General features: G+C 47.1%; 1 protein-coding gene across 3 annotated transcripts in view; it reads right to left on the reverse strand.

The window, feature by feature from the left end:
• Positions 1–18,604, reverse strand: part of LOC149361529 (huntingtin-interacting protein 1-like) — a 121,026-nt gene that overhangs the window by 65,549 nt on the left and 36,873 nt on the right. For all 3 annotated transcript variants that reach the window (XR_016288965.1, XM_089572700.1, XM_089572701.1), the window contains exons 12-16: positions 12,817–12,875; positions 11,848–12,013; positions 8,834–8,903; positions 4,272–4,360; positions 1,948–2,016 (exon numbers count right to left, since the gene is read on the reverse strand). Coding sequence is in view for 2 of the 3 variants with exons in the window: in XM_089572700.1 (XP_089428826.1) it covers positions 1,948–2,016; positions 4,272–4,360; positions 8,834–8,903; positions 11,848–12,013; positions 12,817–12,875 (453 nt within the window). In the remaining variant the exon portion in view is untranslated. The remainder of the gene's footprint in view (positions 1–1,947; positions 2,017–4,271; positions 4,361–8,833; positions 8,904–11,847; positions 12,014–12,816; positions 12,876–18,604) is intronic.

An 18,604-nucleotide genomic window follows, 5' to 3' on the forward strand; every position in this document is an offset into this window, starting at 1 on the left:
AAAGCGGAAACAGGCAGCGTAGCCTGTTAGCTAGGTAACCTAGTGGCAACTCATGGATATCGCACAGACAGCGCACCACCAAAGTCTGCACACTGGTTGTCATCTATATTATGACCAAAGCACCTACTGCAAACATCTGGATGTAACCAAAGACATAACCAACGAACGGCACGTGACAGCCATGTGCATTTTCAGCTGGCCCGACTGTAGTTACATTAGCAGTGACATTCACTGTTACACACCAATCACATCCTTCATCCGCCCCCCCAAACCTCGGCAGCCCTGTAAGAAAACAAAAGGGCAAAAAGAAAAAAAAAATAAGCAGATTCCTTTTGCGCCGTGCCAACAAGCAAAATATCCATTTCTTTTGGCCCCTGAATTCCTGTTTTACCTCATGGCAGCAAAGGTGCTGGAAAAACACAGCTGCCCCAAATAAGAAGAAAGGTAGTACAGTCAAGCCCACTTATAACAATATTCAAGTGCCATGGAAATACCATTGTTATAACCAATAATTGCTATAACAGGGTTGTGCCAAAAAAAAGAAAAGGATGACAAACTTCAGAGCATTTATTGACAGTAAATACCCAGAGGGGTTTGATTGTTCTATTGCCTGTAAAAGCTCGTTAAATCGAACTTCAGGGAACCGGAACAATGTTCACCATTCACCAATGACCAAAGCACCGCCATCACTGCGCCACCGGGAGCTTTGCGCACCTCCACGTCACAGGAATCAAGCCGGCTTTTTGGAAGCTATTCTTATGGGAAATTCAAGAAGCATGCAGAACCAAGGGTGCGGTGACAGCTGACAAGAGAAAAACCGCGCTGGCTGCATGCACGCGCACTGCACTGACTGATTAGGGGTACGCATGGCGTGCGTAGCCAATGCAGCAATGCAGCAGCTCTCCTGACGCGATGACGCCTGCCTCTTTTGCTTTCGTGGCGTTGCTGCGCCAGCTTAGTCCATTGGTCGGCCCCACACATGCACGCTTTTGTGTTGTAAGCATGGTTTTGCTGGTGTGGTTGTAGCATTTCCTTTCTTTTTCTGTAATGGTTGACACTCAATTACCAGATTTAATTGTTATAACCAATAATGTGCCTTGACAGCATTGCTATAAGCAGTTTATTTTACCATAGAACACATGGCAAAGCTGATGGTGCCATGACCGACCATTGTTATATCCGATATATTGTTATAACCAGTATTGTTATAAGTGGACTTGACTGTATATTCTCAACAGAATGGAAAGCTGGGCTAGTTGTAGCTTATCTGTTTTTTCAGCAGCGGACGCATTTGTTGCTGCGATGGGAGTCTTATCTTTTCTCTTTATCTTTCCTCTGATCTTTTAACTCCCCTCTATCTGCACTTGGCAGCGGTGGTGGCTTGGCTCGAGCCAGTAGGCAGGCCTGTGCAATTTCCTTTTCATCCTTCTCTCAGTCACAACTTTCATCCTTCTCTGAGTCACAACAACAACAACAACGCACAGGCCGCGCCTCCTCAGGACTCCGACTGCACAGGCTCGACGAAAAAGACAGCAAGTGCACTTGGCGGCCTCGGCAACGCTCTCTTCCGCGCAAAAAAAGGGGGTGCTTAGATTCGCATGCAAAGTTTTTTTTCAGAAATTTTTTTCCGAAAATAGGGGGGGTGCTTAGATTCGGGGGGTGCTTAGAATCGCGAAAATACGGTACATCCCGGCCTGCGTTTGCTGATGACCTTTTTTGACGGACGGTACGAGCCAGCCGTCGTACGAAGCGGGGTCCTTCTAAAATTTGCGTCGTATAACCGAGGTTTTTAATGCATTGTCTCTATGGGGGTTTTGCCGGGACCGCACAAATTCGTCGTAAAATGCGGGTCATTGCATGACCGGGGAACGTATAATCGAGGTTCCACTGTATACTCTCCCTTGCTTTCTAGAAAGAAACAAAAAAGAAAACAAGTGGTGAGCTCACCTGACGCACTTTTTCAGCACCCTCGGCAGCCATTTTTGCAGATGCAAGTTGTTTCTCTATCTCCGCTTTCTGCGAGAGAGAGAGACACCATTTCCTAGCAGTCAGCATCGCGCAAGAAATGTCCCAGCAAGCAAGTCACATCAGGAGGAGCAACCCATCTGTTGCAAGAATTCTCTCAAGATATGCCTCTGACTAGAGCGTCTCAGTGTCCAGATACCCCACCTGCTGCTCTGACTGCCCACTACTCATTGAATGACACAAACAGGAAAACAACCACGACTTGTGTAACAGATTTTCAAGGTGTGTAAGTAGGTTTTTCTCTCTCTCTCTCTCTGTGTCTGTGTGTGCGCGTGCACGTGCGTGTGTGTGCACGTGTGCATGAGTGAATTTGTTATCGGCACACTTATATATAAAGTGAAAGATGATGCCTGCCCTCTTTTGCAGTGCTCAGTAAGTAAGTTGCAAAAGAAGAACTGAGGCAACATCAAGCTGCCTCGCAACAATAAAGGGCTGCATGTTAAATTTTATGAGAAACTTACCAGCAAGAGAACAAAAAAAATTTGGGGTCCATCTTTAAAAGGTTACCTTTAAAGTAGAATTACAGATTGTCTCAAGGCTAGATTCTGGTGCCAACTTCAATTCGTCATGTCGCCTTTATCAAACTCACTGCAGCGTGCTTCACGTGCACCCTGCACTGTTAAACGGTACACTATTCGCAAGCGAAGGAGCTACAATGCAATTCAAGTTGCATGCCGATGGTCTGCACACGTGGATCCTCCAACAAACCCAAGGCAAGGTTACTGTGAACTTGGTTACTGTGAAGACATTTCTAGCAGAATTCCACGCAGAGGAGGAGGTCACCACAAGCGTACATTTTCACTGCACTCTCTACCCAAGGTGTCCTCACATCATAGCACTTATTATTGTATGCACAGGTGCATCTGAAACGGTGGCGAGACTGACGTGCGATTTTTATCCCACAAAACTGCTGCTTGTAAGGCGCGCTGACAATTAACACACATCCGCGACAAGCTTCAAAATTCTGTTAGTGAAGCAGGAGTGGGTATTAAAGGGACACTGAGGAGAGCACTATTAATATTTTTTTCATAGTAAAATCCGATAGTTCGGCATGTCATGGCTTTGTTGCCACTTGGCCAGCAGCGAAAGATGCATTTATTTCTAAGAAATTTGGATTCGAAGTTGAAAAAGTTTTTCCCGCCGCTCTGATTCAAACTTGGGACTCTCTTATGACGACACAGGACTAAGTGACGTGAAACATGACGTGCGCATGACGTTCCGCAGACTCCGTGATTTCTGGCGGCCAGCAGTGCGGCCTAGCAGCAGCCGAAAAGAAAGCTACCGCCGGCCGCACGTTGAAGGCATCTATCGGCTATTGCGGCCGTCGCTACAGTCGCTTCGCTTACGTTTGCACCGGCGTTTTGCCAGCGTTACGATGGATCTCGTTCTCGAAGTCGTCAACGAAGTTCTCGCAAATAGACACCTCTAGCATACCGTGTACCTTGTTACCGCTAGCGGAATACCAGGAGCCCGCCTAGCGTCGGTGAGCCGGCGCTGATTGGTCCCGATGCTTCAGGAGCGCGCGTAGCTGCTGGGCACGTGGCGCCATCTGGCGACGTCAAGGACATTTGCGCATGCATTGGCTGCGCCTCAGTGATTTGTGGCTTCTCGGGTCCTAGAGTTGCTAGAACCTTTGGTCCTAGCAACACTGCTTTGTCCTATGACGTCATCACGCTTGTACTTGCGAGTTGGCCGGTGGCGGCGATACCTGTATTTTGGTTCTTGCTCTTTTCTACGTTACAAGAGCTTTGTTGTCAGTATGAGTGGCGTTTTTGTAATCAGGAGCTGGTATTGTGTCGATACAAGCCAACTTCAATTTCTCCTCAGTGTCCCTTTAATGTGCAGTGAATGCTTGTGACGATGTTGTGTTGCCCATAGAAATTGTCTGAACTGAGGCCACAGAAACTGCCAAATTTAAAACTAATTTGCAGCGGAATTAAATGTCGCATGGCTGCCAAACTTGGCGCAAGCAATCAGGAACGAAGGAAAAACTCACAGTACAAGATTCACTAGGACGTGGTGACGTCAACAACCCTTTGGGACTTAAGTCATGCCTACATTAATAACTAATCAAGGAACAAATGCACAAGCTTTTGAAAGACAATTCAACAAATATGCAAGTGAAGAAGAACAAGAAAATGCTAGCCCCCCCCCCCTTCGCCTGTCTAGTCCGTTCTGGTTAGTGACACAATGCTACAAGAGGGAGAGGTGAAACAGGATCAATCAAGCCACCAAAGGTCACTGACCGCCCTGAGCAGGCCGATGTGCTCTTCCCGAAGCTTGGTGTAGACCTCCTTCATCTTGTGGAACTTCTCCTCGTTGCTCTTGGCCCTCTCTGCACACGGGGAACCAACAGTGCAGGCATGAGGGCACTGACACAGAAAGACGCTTCCAACGAAGACCACCAGGCACAAATCGGAACAGTCGAGGCCAGCGAGAGGAAGACACTGGCCGTATTAACGACAGGAAGTGGTCCCAGGTCAAAATGGCAGAAGGACAGCTGAGACATGAGGACAACCGGACAGGAGCTACAAGCTGAACTGTGCTTCACACTAACCTGCCCTAAAGGGCAACTGCACCACTTTTTCAGCATATCCCGATATTCAAGGATTCAAATCTATACAGGCTGTAGATAAAGCATGCCAAGTTTTTTTGCACTAGCATTAAAAATAGCGACATAATCGACGATTGAATTTTGAGCTTCTCCTCAAAGCAACGCAGGAGTACGGGGAAGTTCAGTGTGATGTCACGGAAGGTATGATTTCAAATTACTGCTGCCGTCAGCCACGCCCTGCCATGTCTTGTTGGATGCTGCCATACAACATTCGGCAGGCTATGCCTTCGATGGCGTTGGTTTCTTTCCTTCAAAGCAAGCGTTTGTGCGTTGGAAATGTACCGATACCTTCGATGACGTCATCATGCCCCCCCCCCACTTGGTGTTGTGCATTGCGGAGAAGCTCGAAGGCTGTCACGACTTTAATCGGCGATTACATCACCATTTCAAATGCTAGCCAAAAAGGACTTCACATGCTTTACCTGCAAGTTCCACACATTTGACCCTTTTAAGCTCGTCGGTTTCTAAAACATATGCAGTTGCCCCCTAAGACAGCACCACCTGCAAATACATTGAGAAAGTCGCCATTGGGCCTGTACTGCTGTTGCTCGATTTTCGCAGCGACACAACACACACATGGAAGTAACATGAAGGGCTACCCTAGAAAGAACTTTATACAAACAGAGTTATGACATACATAGGGGCTTGATGACAAAAATGGTTTATGGCTTACGGGGTTTAACGTCCCAAAGTGACACAGGCTATGAGAGACGCCGTAGTGGAGGGCTCCGGATAATTTTGACCACCTGCGGTTCTTTAACGTGCACTGACATCGCACAGCACACGGGCATCTAGAATTTCACCTCCATTGAAATTCAACCGCCACGGCCGGGATCAAACCTGCGTCTTTCGAGTCAGCAGCCTAGTGCCATAACCAGTCAGCCATGATGACAAAAAAAAAAAGAAAGGTTTAAAAGAAGCCATCTGCGGTGCACAAGATCTCTGCAAGATGAGCTTCCTTTTGTCATGACTCCTGTGCTCTTTTTAGGGCTAAGGCTCACATTTCTCCAGATGGCTTTAGATCTATGCCACTAAGTCACCCAGACTAACACACTCGCTCAGGAAAGTAAATGGATACAGTTTAACCTTTACTAACTCGAATTTGCACATCTCGATACATTGGCTAAGTAAGAAATGATTCATTTCAGGCAATAGGTACCATGAGTTTGTCACTGCTGATCTCAGAATGTTTCCAACAAAATTTTGAATCTTGGCCCAAGAAAATGTCAAAGAAAGGGCCGCTAGCAAGTCATGGTTTCCCCGGCCTCGCAGGTCATGCCAGGAACCAGCAAGCAAGTCGGCAACTGCATGCTGAAATGCATGCCCGATGTTCACACCCTGCATCGCATCATATTTTGCGAGGGTTTAGCGAGGGTGTTGCGCTGACAGCTGAAGCTGATGTGCAGCGCTGGCTTTGAAACTTGGAGAATTCATTGACAATGCTGCAGGGTAAGGGCAACGTTCATTTTCCAGGGAAATGGTGGCCAGGCAGAGTGAGAGTGGAGTGGGCGTCTCCAACTAGCCCTACTGTTCCCTCATTCTACAGGTAGCAGTGTCTGCTGAGTCACAGCGGAGGTGGCAGCAGCGGTTGTCTTATCAACGCAGTAGTGCAATGCAAGCTCACATACTTAGCACTGCTGCACCGCTAGAGAGGGCTCCTCTTAATGCAACTAAGCGCTGGGTGTGTGAAGTGGAGTTTGCCGTGAAAAATAAAGCTAGGCGTACATTTTGTTGCACAGAATCAGTGCATTGAAACATTTTGGCAAACTGGTTATCTTGAAATACTGCCTTTGGGTCAGGGGTTTACTGTATTAACATCAACGGTAACCAGGAGTCATTACACTGTGGGCACTAAGTGCAACGCTAAAATGCAAAATGTCAGCCACGAAAACTGGGCAGATTTTGCTGGCGCGTGCTCTACCACCTCTAGCTGTATGTGGCAAGTTTTCCCAAGAGAGAAGAAAAGAAAAATTCAAGAAATGGCATCACTCAAGAGGAGACTAGCATCGGCTCAGTGGCACCACCTCAAGAGGTGTGAAACTCTGTTAATGTTGAATGTGAAGGCTATGAATGCACACCTTATTATAATTAAACCCCTTTTAACCCTCTGACCACCAACCACAAGCTGTATTCATCATGGGAGATTGTACCAATATCGGTCACATTCGTCCGGCCCGATGTTGCACTGCTCCCATTGCCAAAGACGAGTTATGCAGTGAAACCTCGTTATAGCGAACTAGCAACAGTTTGCTATAACCGAAATTCGTAATATAAAATTTCCTCCGAAACGCGCGAAATAAAGGCGCAATTTAGTCATTGAAAGGACAGCAATTCTGGCCATTCTTACAAGAGAAGCGGATAGATGTTTTCCCAGGTTTTGGTGGCGTTTCGAAGACGCTCGCGGCTATTGCAAAGACCGCAAAAAACCGAGCGCCAGTTGGGTTGGCTTCTCCGCACAGCACCGCAAGCGCAGGTTAAGCGCCAGCTACTGTGGCTTCTCCGCACCACAGCCGTGTCACGTGGAAAGCGGTACGTCAGAGCGAAAGCCGCCGCCGTTTTCACCATCTCGGCGACAGCCGACGTGAGCGCAGGATTGTTACTGCATGCTTACAACCACTGGTGCTGCTGCCATGGTGCTGTCGATGGATGCCAGAGGCGTGAACGCGTGCTGACTGCCGGACTGCAACCCCACACACCGCTGTTGGCGAGTGCAAGATGAAAGTGCAAACCTTGGTGCGAACGCGGGCCGCATCACTACCAGTCACTTGTGCAGTGCGGCGAAGCCTGCCATCCGAACGGGCACAGTTTGGCGCCGGGGGGTTCGATATATACTTGTTTCATGGCCAACAGCGTTCCATATATAAAGTAGAAATTGCATGAATTAGTCAAAAATATTTACGAAGAGTTCGATATAGCCAATAATTTGTAATATCCGTGTTCGTTAAATCGAGGTTTGACTATGGTTGGCAATTGCGTTGGTTGCAATTTTCAACACAAGACGGCGGTAGCGGTCCATGAAAAACAGTTTCACGTTTTTAGCATGTATTTGAAGCCTGATAACAGTCGTTTTCACCAAAAATTGCAAAAAAAAATTGGCAATTTTGGTACGTTTTTCAGGAATTAATTTGGTGGTTAAAGCAAACCTCGCAGCGCAATGGGAAAAATACGTGCAAAGCAACAATGTACCCCAATCAAAAACAGCCTAAATAAACCCACTGATCTGGTAACGGATGATGCCTCAGGTATTCCACAAAAGAAGGCATATTTAGGAAATTTTATTCGTGTAGGACTACAGAAATCTTTTATGTCTTCCACTGCCGCAGCCTCGCAGTTACTAGTGCAGCCTTGGAGGCACTTTAAGGAGCCTAGCAACAACACCCCTCAATAAAGTTGTGGTATGGCTGGGATACGCCTCATGAATATCCTCCGTGTCTTGTTGAAGCTGTAATGCGCCTTGCAGAAGCTCAATTACCTGGAGTAAAAATTTAAATTTAAGTGCCTGTGCGGCTTCCTCTCTCCTCTTGCCACGTTTTGCATGTGCAAGGGCCAGCACTTCCCCACCATCACCGGGCTGCCGACAAGCTCGGGAATTCTCCAGGCGGCGGAGCTTCCCAACAGGTCAGTGCAATGTGGTTGACTGGCTACAACCACTGTAGCTGTGTGACGTCTGAATGAATCTAACCAATACCCATTTCTTAACCAACACGAGCAGACATGTGACACAAAAGAGGGTGCGACTTTGAAAAGTTCACCGTTGAAAGCTCACCAACCTTTGAGCATGCTTGTGGGTTCTCTGCTGCATGTAAGTGTATTATTTGCATTAGACGTTCATGATAACATAATATTACAATGGAGTAAGTTTATACCCTGTGCTCAAAAAGTGTTGCAGGGTTCCTTTAAACCGGGTCCCAACTGTTGTGTTAGTCGCACGTATTGGGGCAAACAGGTGAAGCACATCTAGCACTCATAAGGGTTCTCCAACAGTAGACCTGGGCTATCTTCGGCTTGTTGTCGATGTCACTTTCATTGGATGACGCTTTGCAGTGAAAGAGGCAACAGTAACACCATCAGACCATGCTGGAGAAGTCTCGTCTGCACTGTCCAAGTCTCTAAACACGCAAAAGGTGACGGTTGTCTGTCACAAACGCTGCCTGGTTACGGGACAAAGGTGAAGAACAAACTTCCAGGTCTTACTTTCTGCCTCCTCCGCTTTCTTGCATGCCTCACTGCCCGACGAGGCTGTGGTCTGCAGCGCCTCAGTCTCCTGCGCACAAGTCGCCAGTCATGGCACAGTCAGTCAGAGCCACGGTGTGGAAGGAGAGAGATAAGAAGTGGAAGAAAAAAAACAAGTAAATAAGAGAAGTGAATCACGAGTAGTTGAATCCTCTGCCACACAGGCAGCTACTGGGGTGTCCTCACAGAGCTAAGTGGCGGAGGGAAAGCAAAGGGCAGAAAAAGATCTCAACACGATGGTGACCGTGGAAGCAGCGAGCTAGAGGCGCCACACCCTGGTACCGACCACAACACATGCACCCAAGGCCCCCAGTTCCCGATAATTCAGCAAAAAGAAAAAAAAAGGATTTGAGCCTTTTTTTGCACATTATATATACAGAGAATTCCGTTTTTATGTGCGGGAATTTAAAAAATTCCTGTGAGCAAACTACTGGCCTAATCGAGAGCAAACTTCGCTCACGGGGTAGCATATTATGGTCTACGTTATTTGAGATGTAATTAAACGTCGGTACTTGCCTGCATGTCCTGAAATTAAGAAGAAACTGCTGTCAACTGCGAGAAAAGCAGTCGCAGACGAGAGCTATACACGAGCCGAGCAGCTGGTTCGACGCGTTTGCCTCGCCTTCCGGCAGATGGCGTGCCCTGTCAAACCAGCTGTTCGGCTCGCGTATAGCTCTCGTCTGCGACAGCTTTTCTCGCAGTTGACCGCAGTTGCTTCTTAATTTCAGGAAATGCAGGCAAGTACCGATGTTTAATTACATCTCAAATAACGTAGACCATAATATGCTACCCCGTGAGCGAAGTTTGCTCTCGATTAGGCCAGTAGTTTGCTCACAGGATTTTTTTAAATTCCCACACATAAAAACGGAATTCTCTGTATGTGTTGGTCAAATGTTTAGGGGAATCCCCCAATGTGGAGTAGACTTGTAATAAGGGAGTAATTACTCATTGACATCCACCCAAGCACAGCCATATGGCTACAAAGGAAAGCTATACAGCTTTCTCAGAAAGTTCGCAGTTAAAGAAAAATTCGTCCTGGTCCGGGGTTCGAACCCAGGACCACCGCTTCACCGGAGCAGTCGCTCTACTAATTGAGCTTGCACTTTTCTATGTAAAGAGTCATGATACTGGCCTCTTTCGGAAAGAATACTGATGGCAGTGGCAAGAAAGGCTTCTAATTTCAATTAACACTCAGCATCCAATATGGGGTCTTTCTCTAGCTGCACCCAGAAGTAAAAGTGAGCGGCAGAGGGGTGGGCAAACTTCTTCGAAGGCTGCGTCCCATTTGAGGGCACGGCCACAAGTGTGGGACTGCGTACCACGGCGTCATCAGGGAGATTATTCAGGCAGCGGGAAACATCTGTCACACATTGTTCTTCAACTAAATAGTGTGCCAAAGATTACCTGACCGTGAACTGCAACCACAACATCCTATTTGACCCTTTCAGGTGCTTTGTACACAACTGTGTAAGCGGCAAACTTGCAGCTTTTTCTGAGAAACTGGAGCACCTAGCAGTGATTTCATTATTTCAGTGAAATTGAGCACCCTTCTTGTTGCAAACAAGTTGTTTTTTCGTGCCATGTAGCGAACGCGGTAAATAATATTTCGCTCAACAGTGAGCTAGGTAGCACTTTGTCCGCCGTTTTTGTACAGATAGACTTTGCCGCGACTGAAAACATCGATTGTTTTCGCTCAATCTTAAGCATAATGTGCATCTTCGAAACACAAAGTGATTCCACAATCCCTAGGGTATTTATTTACCTGACACACGAGAACATTTCGATGTTACTATTTCTAGCATATCCGACACTTTGTGCTGAATTCTCCACATTGCTGTAAAAACTTACCTGCTGGTCTTTCATGCTCGAAAACTAACAAATTCCCTTTCTTGAGGCCTGAATATACTACTTAGGTGAAAAAGAAATTGAATTTAGTCAAAACAAAAAATGGCGCCTGAATGGGTTAATGAAGGCACATATGGAGTTTACGAGGCATGCTTCAAAAATTAAGTTGTATATTTATTTTATATTATATATAATATAATATATTATATAATAATATAATATATTATATATATTATATAATAATATAATATATTTGCCATATTCCCCATGGAATATTGCAGATTTTCCATTTTGAATTTGCAGAAATTTTCAATTGCAGAAAATAAAAGAAACGATGCAATAAATGTTTGTTTTTTTCCGCAATTACACCTCTTGCTTTTACAGATTTTTGTGCTCTAACAGATACCTGCAAAAGCCTGGCATGCTGACACATTCATTTTTAGGGGCAGCTCATACCAGGTGCATTTCTGATCAGACAGACAAGTTGTCACTGTTCTTTCAAGATCATCCTACCTAGCGTAGGAATATCCACTCAACACTCAGCGCCTGTGCTCACAAATAATGCAGCTGCCTAGGACAGCTGTGCACAACAGCTTTATAGCTGTCTGTCTGTGCACACGAGAACAGGAGCAAGGGCTTTGCTGTGAGGTGAGGTGCGCTTCGAAGTTCAAGAATCAGACAAATTTGTTTGTTTCAAGTTAACAGTAACGGCAATCTCCTCAACACAGCTGCAAGCTGCTTCTTTTCACTGCAGCACTGTTGGGGCCACTAATCATGAAATCCTAAAACTTCACAACTTTCATCCAGCATTTTTCCTCTCTGGGCCTTACAGGGTTAAATAAGGGGAACGTGGGAATTGGCATGCGAAAAATCTAAAAAAAAATTAAACTGCTAACATGTACTTGCACCCATCACCAAATCTAGTCAAAAATTAAAATGACCTGCTGATCAACCTTGGAGGGGGCTGCGGAAGGAAATGCTGAGAAATGCTGACAGGTCACAGGTTACTGTCATAAGCCAACTGCAGTGCTCCTTGCCACTGAGAGTCTGTGTGTATCCCAGCCTGTGTCACTAAGTAGGCTCTACAAGACAGTGGGAGCAGCCAATCACTGTGGGGGGGGGGCCATCACCTTGCTGAGCTGGCGGATGGTGCGCTCGTGCTCGGCCACCTGTGCCTCGAGGGCCACCACGTGGCGCTTGAGGTCGTCGATGTACCGCTGGTCCTCCAGCTGGACCCGCTGCAGCTCCAGCCGCAGCTCAGAGTTCTCCCGGAGCAGCCGCGCTATCAGCCGGTCCCTGCATGCAGGGGGAGAGACTGCGGTCAGGCCCATGCGCCACACCCCAGAAGCACTCCACCACTCCGCTTCGCTGGGAGCACCTTCCTTCTCTCGTACACGAGGCCCTTCTGTCTCTGAAATCACTGTTCTCGACTGATTTATTAGAGGGCGTTGGCTTCAAGAGCAACGTAGACACGGACAGCGGAGTGCCCACATCAGGGCTCTTCAGTGACACCACTATAATTGGGGTTGCCTTGTTCCAGCAGGCGCCACAGGCAGCCGGGCACATGCGACAAGCACAGCTGATCGCGATGATGAGTATGATGCGGAGTATCTGATGCCGAGTCTGATGCGGAGAAGCGTCGGCATTCGATACTGCAGCCCATTATTTCTCCAGCAAGGAGAACTTACGCACTACTGCACTGGAGCTCATATGCAAGCTACAGACAATGCTCGTGAAGTCGCAGCAGAGGAAACGCGAGCAAACGCACAACACTCATTTGCTTTTCATTTTTACAAACATCAAACCTTCCCATAAATCGGACGTGCACAAGTTCGAACATTCTATCGACATTTTGTGTCGGGGGCACCCAACTTGATGTTATGAGATATGAATTTTGTCTGTTGTACATTGCTTTGTATTCCCTCCCTGTAACGACCCTCAAGCGAGGGTTAGAAGTATAAATAAAATAAAAAATTACGGAGGGCACCCGTTGAGCTCCGCTTTAGGCTAATGAATTTCTGGTGCCCTTCGAGTTGGAATCCATCAGCCTTTGCTGTAGCTGCCCATCAGTGGTTGCAGACACCAGTAGAGGCACTCACTTCTCGGCCTCATCGCTCGAGTTGTTGAGGTCAGCCCTGTCTCCGGCAGCACCAAACATCTGCAACAGAGGGGCAGGCCACAGATCAGCAGATGTCACAGCGAGGTCATTCTCGTTTATTCGACGTAGAAATGTCCCCCTACTGTCCCTGACTGGGGCAGATATGAAGCCCAGCAGACAAACAGCAAATGGTAGTAACTATAAGGATGCAAATACTAGGCAAGGATTGATGCTAGCAACACCATGAAGAACCAGACAGCAGATGCTGCACCCGAAACAAAGTCAATAAAACCGCACGACATGGTACAAAACAAAAGTAGTTAATATCTTCACATATCAACCCTCACCCCCGATCCTTCTCATTGCCCCTACTGCCACACATTAGCACACCAAACTCCCTAATAACAACAGTTCCAATACACTCAAACTGCATGCCACAGACAATCTTTCTCAAAGTACCCTGTACAGTGAACTTTGTACAGTGTACTTTGTGCAGAAAGTACAGTGAACTTTGCTACAGTGAATGGGTCGAAAATCATTACATAGTTTGAACAGCTAAAATTTGCAATGTAATACAGTCGACGACCGATTTTTCGGACTCTCTAGGGACCGCAAAAACAACCGAAAAATCGGGCAGTCCGGAAAATTTCACCGAGAAAATCACGAACTTATCAACAATATGCCGGAGGAAGCGGCCAGTTGTATTGCACACATTCTAAAGATTCTCATGAGTATATTTCGCCGCGCAACGTACCGTATGAACGCGTATAAGGGCCGCAATTTTTTTTCCAGATTCGAGGGCCAATTTTCAGGGTGCGGCCCATACACGCTATGTGTGAAAAAAAAAAACTCTTTTTAAAGGGATGCTGAAAGGTTTCCCAGAAAAATTGAGTGGAGAGATGCACTTTACAGTTTTCCACCCTCGGAATTCAAATTTCTCGTCGAAATTAGGCAAAGGAAAGCGCAAACCTATTTTATTTTGGCGAGAAGTGCAGCAGCGGCCCCGGGCGAGCTCGCGCGCCTCGTTGCCGCCTGTGATTGGTTGGGTGCCTCGTGATGTCAACAATGGCGCTGGCTCGGTCGGCTCGGCCGCCGCCGCTGCACATGAACCGCGGCGCTCGGCGGTTCAAGGTTGCTATTTCGCTTATACGACGATGGAACACATCGAAGATTACCCGGAAAATCTTGGCGTCATCCCCTACATGTTAGAACCGATTGCAAAGAGCAAACCTCTCCAAGAAAGAAACGATATGCTGGCGCAAGATGTGATTTTGACTCGAACGAAAGCGAAGTGTCAGCATCTCCACGTGTTGGAAATGACTTTGGTAAGTATACTTTTCTTGCCAAACTACATTCAGAGATACAATGGATGAATTTTGAGGCGAGCAAATGCAGTATAGCACTGCCCGACGTAATTTTCCGAATACAATGTAAGCGGGATGCGATCGTCGGCATTTTTGTCTTGCCGCTTGTCAGTGCTGTCGCAAATCTGCTTGTAATCCACAAAGATCATTGGCATGCGCAAGAAGTTATCAGGCTCTTTTTGCACGCAAATTTTAGGCTTGCACCACTTCATAGTAGCTGCATGCCGGCTCGATTCATAGCATACAAGTTCGCAGCGCTTTGCGACAAAACTCGTCTAGGTGACAAACGTGCGCCTTCCGTTTTGCGTGCCAAGATGGGAGCTAGCAGTAAATTAAAATCCTTGTTTAGGCGAATTGGTTCATGTTACAAGTCCTTGTAAGAATACTTTCATTCGTTTGCACCGCCTTTATCGTGCTTGTTCTCAGATCTAGCGGCAATGAATTTTTTCAATAACCAGATGGGCTCGTGCTGCAACCAAGCAGGACGAATCGCAAGGCTGGCTGTAGCACACTTGGCGCACAATTATATAATAATATTATTAATGTATGAAGCCATGCGGCAGTCGGCAATTCTTTACTACTACATGCATTATTAGAAATGTATTCCTGGCAGTTGAGTGATGTCATTGTAAACATTCTTCTTCCAAAACAGGTGTTCCTCCGTCCGTTGCATTCATGAGGGGAATGAAGAAGACTGCTGATGCTGCCAAGAAATTAATGAAATTATCAGAAAACAGACGGTATTTCACCGAGTTTCAGTCAAACTGACTGTTGACAGGCGCAGTGAATGCATTGTCGACAGGCTCTGGTGATAGTTCTAATCACGAAAGTGGCCAGAGCATAGCACTGTTGCCTTTGACGGCTTGAAATCCTTTCGCTTCACAGCAGCGACTCACTTCACGGAGAGCTTCTTTTTTTGAGGGAAATAATGAAAGACCACATAGTCGCGGCCGCGGATGTTCGTGCAGCCGAGGGCTGCGCAGAACGCCGGCATGATCAGCCCACCGCTTCATTCGATGCTGCACACCTTTCTGTACCTCACCACAAACATAAAAACGCACAAATAAATAAACACCCGGCAGCTCGAGGCAGCTTATGATGGCACGCACGCAGAAACAAGCACGGCTGCGGAGGCTGCGAGGCGACGGAACACCAACGTTTACGTCACCACTCCGCGGTTTCCGGTTTTGGCTCGCATCGTCAGGGTCATCAGCAGCGCTCGGCGGACCGCGGTGGGCGGAGCTACTGCGTAATTTTAAACGGCGATTACGTCGCTCCTAAGTTATGAATCTGTAAAAAAATTTCACCCGCATGATTTATAAAGTTCCCACATCCACACGTGAGCATTTTAATGAATTCAAAAAACTCTTCAGCTTCCCTTTAAGTAAAAAACACACCAACCAGGGAATGAGCAACATTTATTTTACGCTCAATCGTCACTCGCGCACGCTCATCCCAAACGAAGCCGCGCAGCATGTCCGCTGTGAACGCATAGCCGTTGTTCCACACTTCCATCACATAGCAACTCTTCTTCCAGTTCGGGAAACTCGCACGGCTTGCCTCGGAAAGCCCGCTTTTTGCAGCTTCTGTTTCTCTTTTGGTTGCACCATCATCGGACGCACTTCTCGGCCACGTCGAATTTCCTGCCCGCCGCACGCTTACCGTGTTCGAAAGCTAACTCCCAGCCGTGTAGCTTAAGGTGCTTGCCCATCGCGTTAAAACTGCGAAGCTCGGCGGCAGCACGCGAAAGCCACAATCACAACTATTACGGCGAACGCGCTAACACGCCACAAAAGGCTGGAGCTGGTGATACTGATGCCGATGTGAATAGCGGAAAATCAAGGCGAAGAAAAGTTAATGATGATGATCACGGCTTCGGGCGCCATCCATAGACGGCACTTGGAAGCTCTTGTGCGCGCGCGTGGCCTCTGCTCCGGCGGCGCGCCCAAAGCGCGCTTCAATCGCGGAGGCCACGGCATGCGCGTAGCCTCCGCGATCGTATTCGCGTTCCGTATTCGGGACGGAATACTCGGCACAGATGAGTTCAGTGAACTCATACTACGGTTCAAGTTCGTGTGGCAGAAGACATTCAAGAACAGTACGAATTCGAAAACATGTGAGCGCAATGTGCCGACTCGCGCTGAATTTCAGCGTGGCAAGTTAAGAGGCTCCCTTTAAGCTTGAATTTTGTTTTGTTTGATCAAGTTTTCGATCTCTCCAGCAGTTTAATGTAATGAGGTTCCACTGTACACATTATATGGCGGCTTGGGTACTGGCGGCGAGTGCGAAAGGTCCGAAAAATCGAGTGGTCAGTTGTGGTGTGTCTGAAATTTCAAGCGCTCTTACACATTGGCTCTATTGGCCATGTCGTGGTGCCACGAAAAAGTCTGAATAATCAAGCATGTCCGGAAAATCAGGCGTCCGAATTTTCGGTCGTCGCCTGTATTTCGTCATAAATATATGCAACAAAAGTGCAATTTAGTCAGTGAAGTAATGGAAACTTGGGTCATCCTGACTAGAAAGCAGGAAGAGACCTTTTACAACATTTCCATGCCGTTCTAAGGGTGCTTGCGGCAATTCTGCAGGCTGCGAAAAACAGAGCCAAATGCGTCAGGTTGACTTTCCCACACAGCACGCAGCAATGGCAGGCTAAATGCCACCTAGGGTGGCTTCCCGGCATTACAGCAGTGTATGTGTGAATATTGATGCAGTTGAACGAAAGCTACTGGCGTTTTCATCACCTCCATCTCAGCCAACGTGATACAGTCCAACCTCGTTATAACGAAGTCGCATTTTGCGCGGAAATTCGTTCGTTATATCCGATATTCGTTATAAAAGCATGCACTCAAATTCCGGCAGAAAAGGTCTGTTAATAAACCCAAGTAAAGGCACTTTAGGATGGACAGCACAGGGTTGAAAAAATGCACTATTTTTTAATTTAACGCGTGGTATAAGCATGTCAAACCTCGCCTTGCATCTCGTACTGGAAAGCAAGAGCGAACTCACAAGTCGGGATGGTGGCCAGGTGCAAAAAGTAATTTATTTAAAAAACGACGTAATCTTCGTTTGGCGGCATTTCACACTATTTGACAGGTTAAATTTTTCGACGAAATCAACACAGAGCAGTGCTTTCCCAATGTCAGCTGATTTGGCCACAGGTAGGTTCCCGAGGTACCCCCTCAACTTTGCCATCTTCACATGCATTGCTGTTTGTAGCATCATCTGTAGAAACCACCTGATCAACAATTTCTTGGTCGGTCAGTTTAGGCGCCACAGCCACCAGACAAGACGTGGCAAACAATCCGACGGCAGTCATTAAATCGCTGCAGCCAGCCACTGCTTGCATAAGTCATTGTGGCCTCAGACGCAAGTCAGACTTCTCGCCTCCCTTTGAAGGACGGCACCAGACACAGGCAGGTTAAGCGCTATAACGTCCTTGAACCATGCAAACAAAGCATCTTCAACATCCTGGTGGTGGCAAAGCCTTACACTCCTGCTGTCATTCTTCACAACGCCTGCAGAGAGGACGTTTGCAACCTTCTGCCTTGCGCTCAAGATGGTTGATAGAGTGCTAGGCGCGACACCGAAGTCCGCGGCAATGACTTTTCCTTACGCCCGCTGTCAACCGCCCTGAAGATCTTTATCTTCGTTTCAAGCGAAACTGCTGTAAGTTACGACGCGTTCAGCGACGGCGTCTACAGAATGGACTGCAGAGATCATAGAGATAGCGCGGAGATAGCGCGCGAGTCGGCAATCGTGCCGGCGGGGTGGCCGGGGAGCACGGGCGTTGGTTCGATCACGTGTCAGTCACATGCTACGCAGCCGTTGATGCTAGATTCATTCGCTCTCCCTAGATGGCATTGCGTGCGGAAGCGCGGGTGATTCAAACACATCTTAGGTGCGGGCGATTCAAAAGACCAAAATTTAGCGTGTTTTGAATTTTTTTCCTCCTTGTTTGCGCATTTTGAGCGCTGTGAATACAAAACTGCTTCGTTATAACCGATACAGTGTCGAATTTTGAATTTTTCATTTCGTTATACAGATAGAACTCCCATAGAAATAAAGCATGTCCAACCAAACTTTTCTTTCACTTCGTTATATCCGATAATTCGCTGTATTCATGTTCGTTATAACGAGGTTCGACTGTATAGGCAGCCCCACCATGGGATGGTTACTGCAAGGTTGCAACCGTCCATGCTGCTGATTCTTCTGTGGTGCTATTGGCGCACACAAGATAAAGATGCGAACCATGGTGCAAACACTACTTGGTGTTGGGAAGTTCGATAAATCCATTTTGCATTCAACCATATTCGGCAGGTAAAGTAAAAGCTGTATGTGCTTTTTAACAATATTTTGGAAGAGTTCAATATAGCCAATAATTCATTAAACCCATGCATGATATGTCGCAAGTTGCTGGAGTTTGTG

The sequence above is a fragment of the Amblyomma mixtum genome, chromosome 2 (assembly GCF_055824585.1).
Source record: "Amblyomma mixtum isolate Tamu chromosome 2, ASM5582458v1, whole genome shotgun sequence".
Lineage (NCBI taxonomy): Eukaryota > Metazoa > Arthropoda > Arachnida > Ixodida > Ixodidae > Amblyomma > Amblyomma mixtum.